Below are 5,783 nucleotides of genomic sequence, written 5' to 3' on the forward strand. Positions count from 1 at the left end.
CATTGCACACCAAGATGCAATTATTAATTTTATGACAATGATTAACCTCAACTCTGATTATCTAAACTATTTATTTGAATATTTATTATACTTAAATTAATTAGCTTAAATTTAGATAAAAAGAAATTTTACTTCTTCATGTGTATATAATTATCCATCAATATGATTGATTCTTGCACCTAATCTTTACAAAATCTATTCAATAAAATGCATATAGGATACATTGACTCAAGTTAAGACTTTAAAGTTTTAACAAAAAGCTAACCTTTCTCTCATTAGTTTACATGCCATATAGATCTTCATTTTTTGAAAATAGAACTTTTTCTTAGGACTTTTTTTAAATAACCATCGTGAATTTACAAATAAGAGCTTGGCTTTATTCTCATCTTTGTCATTTGTCTCAATGGCAGTTAGGCTTTAATAGTAATCTGTAATTCTATAAACCGTGTGCCATCAGCTTGAAAGAAGTTTACGAAACTATTAAAATACCAATTTATGAAAAAATGCATATGGGATAGATTGGCTCATATTAAAATCTTTAAAGTTTCTTAAAAGAGCTAGCCTTTCTCTGGCCATATGGATCTTCATTTTCTGAAAATGGGGCCATGTTTTTATAATAACCATTGTGCATACAAATAAGATCGTGGCTTCTCAGCTTGGCATTTGTCTCAATGGCAATTAGAAGGATTTAATATTAATATCTAATTCTATAAGGCCGTGTGCCATCAGCTTTGCCCAAGTCTAGTAAGAAGTTTTTTATACGATTAAAATGCCAATGTTCTTGTTGGGTAATGTGGTGGACTAAGGATTTGCAGAGTTATCTACATTTGGAAGTTCGTCTGCAGATGAATTTGCAGCGTTATCTACATTTGGAAGTTCGTCTGTAGATGGATTTGCAGAGTTATTTACATTTGGAAGTTCGTTTATAGATGGATTTGCAGAGTTATCTCCATTTGGAAGTTCGTTCGTTGAAGTCTTCTTAGTTGAAGCCCTCTTTTTAACTAATCTTACTTGCACAGGTCGGCCCTCCAAATCCTACAAAATGCACAGATTAGGCAACAAAAAATTAAACAATTGCCAGTAATGTTTCTGTTCTTTGTCATGGTATTACTAAAATTGTTTTCCTTTTGAAGAACTAAGAAAGAACTCGAATTTTGCACTTATATTATCTTTTTGGATTACCTTTCCCTTCAAAGAAGCAATGGCAAGATTTGCATCCTCCTTAGAAGGAAATGAAACAAAACCATATCCCTGTGACTTTCCACTCCGTGGTTCATATATAACTTTTGCACCCAAGACATTTGTACATGAGTCAAAAAATTTCAAAAGACTCTGAGAGTTCACCGACCATGCAAGGTTACCCACATATACTCTCTGGGGACTATCTACATAGCTCCTCTCTTTTGGATCCATCGCACGTCTATTCGGAAATTTCCTTGTTGATTGAACCTTTTGAAAGTTCACTCTAATAGAACGTGCACCCATTTCCTGCATGAACAAAATAAAATAATTTAGGTAAAAAACACCAGATCGGCTTATCCAGTATCAATTCAACAGCCTTTGAATTATATAGAATCTAATATAGTTTACTGAACATAGAGCTTTAGGCAAGAGTCTACAATACAATAGTAAATTATGAGTCTTTCATCTGAAGGTCTTGAATCTACTCAAAAACACATAATATTAATCTGAACAAATATTAATAATAAATAATTCTGAATTCGACCTATTACCTATAAAAAAAAGAAAAAAAGCACAGATGGAGCTTTGAATATTTTGATGGATTCCCTGTATTCTATTAGCATGAATTGGGATTTGTTTTGAATATATGCTCTACAGCTTGATGATCACTACAAACATTGACCTATTTTTATGGGGTTGATTTATAGTCTGAACAACTGAAAGTCGTGGTCCTTTCTATATAGGTTCAAGGTTGAACTCTTGCTGCCAGGCTTGTCTGGTGGGTGTAGCTTGTAGGCTGCTGCACTCATTCCTAGGGGTCTTGTCCCATCGATCGGCCAAGATAAGGTCTGGTGGATCACTATGATGAGACGCTGGAATACCCCTAGCAGGTCAGAACAAAGGAAAACATTGGCGTCCTTTTTATAGGGGTTTAACTAGATTAGAATATACTTGGATCAGGCTATGAGAAATAAGTAGCTTTAACAATTAACTAAAAGTATCAGCATGATTCGCTTGACGATTGTCTCTAATTATTTGTCCTGCTAAAAATGTACAGGGGGTCTAAATTCTGAAACTTTTAGGTTCCTAAGTTCCTTTTAAGTGAACGATTATTTGCATAATAAAAAGATCTCTAAAAGGGTTATTAATACAATGCTGAAAGGATAACTTCAAAGGGTAATCTATTGCTAGCAATAGCCCTAAATTGCAATAATACATCAATCAAGAGTGTAAGATAATGTATTGTAATCATATTGTGTTAGTCAAATATGCAAGTACATTGTTTTGTTAGAACTTCGTATTGATTTCTAGTTCGTTTCTTACGTCCAACTTCATCCAACTGATGTTTTCTAGCACATTGCTATTGCCACCATGTTTGCCATTTCTCATTTCTGGTGACATAGATTCTGTGGTGTGAATTCCACTAAAAATAAGATTCATACAGATTGTTAGATTCCACAAGTAGAATGACAACTCTGAGATTTTATTTCTCTTTTGTGCTGGGAGATAAGTTCAAAATTCAAATCCATTTCATCTGGTCTCACACAAGCCATATCAATTCACTGGGCCTCTAGCTTTGTTGCTACAATTCAAAAGGTTATTGTTGTGTTTGAAAAATTGAATTTAATGATAATAGATTTCTACAATCTATAATTTTATATTTATTTTTCTGGATGAGATTGTCCGTATTTTTTAATCATCAATGTTTCAGACTATACTCAATGATCTATCATCTTTAACTATTAACATTTTGGATCATACTCAATGATCCATCATCCTCATGATGGATCATTGAGTATGATCCGAAAAATTGATTAAAAAACACCCACAATCTCATCCAAAAACATAAAAACATAAATATAAGTCAAACTTAACTAAAAACCTGTTTTACTGCTGAGCAAGGAAGACATAAGAATATGTTATAAAAACCCTAGTTTTGATGACCAAACAGCAAGGAAATTTTCATCCTTCATCAAACAGCAAAAGAGACAATATATTGTCATTTCCCATTTATCACATAAATGTTCAGCACCATTTTTCAAATCAGAGGTTTTCTATTCTCTCCATTCAGAAAATCTCAAGCAGGCTTCAGTAGCACCAGCAAATACTGGCACAAAAGCTGATATTAAAGAGCTTGCTGGTATACCTTGCTTGAGTTTTGCATTAGTGTGGAACATATTACCCGGCAATTGCAGCTATAGATAATTGGACGAAGAAAGTTCTCAGTTAATTTGAATGTATCTCATTAGTACGTTAAGCTGATCATTGTCGTTTGTGTGCTTAGATTTTGAGCTGCTAGAGCTTAGTGTTAAAGAAAATTTCTTCTTTCTATTGTAATTAATGAAAAAAATCCTTCTTTTCTATTGCACTTCTACAATCAATCTTGTTAGAATGGTCAGGCTTGTCATTGCATCAAAAGATCAATCTGTCAATGTCTGATACAACAAATAGTCTTATAGAACCATAGGAGGCAGTTAAGCCATATTGCGAACTATATAAGGGACGCTAGCCCACTGCCAACAATCCCCCTCCCAGCATCACTCGCCATGGCCTATGTCGATTCAAACCTATGACTAAACTTTGATATCTCTTTTTATAATACTCAGAGTTGCCACAGCGCCACAAGATCGGCCTGTCAATACCCAATACAACCAATAATCTTATAAAACTACAAGAAACAGATAAACATTAATTACAGACAGAAACATCCTATCCTACAAACAATTAAAGTTTAGTAATCCCAACCCTGCCTACACAAAAAGAAGGGTTTGCCCTAGCTAACAGGAATTACGGTCAAAAGCCTAATAGTCTTACCTTTGCATACTTTGCTTGAATATCTGGGCCATTTAAGCACAGGATTTGTATAACCCAATTGATCATAGGATTAAAAGTCCAACAGCATAATATCTGCCGAGTCTACAAGACGTTTTGCTCTACAGAGCCTACACAATTGGGCATTTGGTTTGTCCTATGCAATTGAACAAACCCTACCTGAGCATTAGGTTGAACTTCTACGTCATGCAACTAGCTCTGGAGGGATGGCTTTCCCACCCAATAAGCAATTAGGCCTAGGGTTAAAGAGTCTTAGTCATACATCTGCCCCATCTTTAAGGATATTAGTAGTTGTTACTTAATAGTTCCTATTAAGAAGACCGGAAAGCAAGATTCGCCTCCAACTATTTCATATTTCTTAAACAACTAAAGGGCAAAGCAAACGATAGAAAGAATACTTACGAAATTATCAAACATTTCGATGGCTTTGCTGGCTTCTTCAACAGTGTTCATTGTAATAAAGGCAAACCCTTTGCTTCTGCCAGTTTTCCTGTCCACAATAAGCTGTCCATAGGCGTTTTCTCCTTTAAAACAATGTTATGAATTCAATTGAATTTGAAGATAAGAGAGCTGTTTACAAGCCAACAAAGTTGGCCTAAAAATTACCTTTGCCGAAACTACAGTTCCACATTGCTGAAATATCTGAGTAATTTCTTTCAAATCACAGCTGAAAGGAATGTTTTCCACATAGATATTAGTGCTAGGGACAGGAGGGGAAGTAGATTCTTGATTTGGGCTACTATTACCATCGTTTTTCTCTTCTAAGCTTTTGCCCTCATCGTTTTCTTCTTCTTTTTCTTCTGATGCTAATACTGCTGATTCTTGGAGGACCGAAAATAGTTTGGAATGCCATGTTATCAGATGATAACCTGCTTTAAAACTATTGGCTCTCAATCTGCTCGATGAAAATGTAGGCACCCTATAAAATGTTGAAGGCAGATTCAGAGAAACAGAGGCCAGTGGGTCTGTTAGAGAATGGACATTCGTAGCATTGAACAGATAAAATGCTGCTGGTGAAGCAATCGTGGCTGCCATGATGAATTACAAACCAAGTATATGCTCCGTATATTTCTGTGCATTATCCCGAAGAAGATGAAGCGGATAGGGGTTGCAGGAACACCACATAAAACAAAGTCACCAACTCGAAAAAATGCTAAATGCCCTTCCTCCAATTATCTTACATTTATGTAATATTTTATATTCTAAAAAGTTGTTTTCAAATAGAATATTGGAATTTAACGTATGGAAATTAATTGTTTCTATAAAGACATAAATCAGTTGTAATTAAGTTGATGGTATAATTCAGAAGTATTTTATGGTCAAACTAAAATGCCCCATTAAAAGTCTATTATGCCAAAACAAAACAAAAAATTAATCCTATGAAGGATTATGAGGAGAAAGCGAATAATTAATGAGAAGCAAAAATGTTTATTGTGCAACTTAGACTAGTTCTCACTATTGAGATGTGAAACAAGCATATGGATGATGATACCAGAGGAAAAATGGGAAGAGAATATATTTATTATGCAACATGGGAGTGGAGGAGACAAAGCAACACTTTATTATGGAGTGTCTAACATATGATGACATCCTCCAAGGATGACAATTTATTAGAAGCGGATGATTTTAGGTACCTTATTTGAATAACACCATCTATTTTGGGGGTCTTGTAGATTGCTTCAGCCTGACACCATAAACATAATATTAAAAAAAAAATTCATTTAGTTGACCCAAAATATAGAAATTAGGGGAGAGGGACCCAAGTGTGC

General features: G+C 34.6%; 1 protein-coding gene across 1 annotated transcript; it reads right to left on the minus strand.

Annotated features, from left to right (window-relative positions):
- Positions 1–492: 492 nt before the first annotated feature.
- LOC149541956 (uncharacterized) lies at positions 493–5,185 on the minus strand. The gene is made up of 4 exons (XM_089797005.1): positions 4,621–5,185; positions 4,417–4,518; positions 1,183–1,488; positions 493–1,035 (listed from the first exon to the last, which is right to left on the minus strand). Exons 1-4 carry the CDS (start codon positions 5,047–5,049, stop codon positions 802–804), a joined length of 1,071 nt encoding a protein of 356 aa, XP_089653131.1. The 5' UTR covers positions 5,050–5,185; the 3' UTR covers positions 493–801.
- Between the last annotated feature and the right edge of the window lie 598 nt (positions 5,186–5,783).

The sequence above is a fragment of the Cupressus sempervirens genome, chromosome 8 (genome assembly GCF_028749045.1).
Source record: "Cupressus sempervirens isolate cs-2001-9-10 chromosome 8, ASM2874904v1, whole genome shotgun sequence".
Taxonomy (NCBI): domain Eukaryota; kingdom Viridiplantae; phylum Streptophyta; class Pinopsida; order Cupressales; family Cupressaceae; genus Cupressus; species Cupressus sempervirens.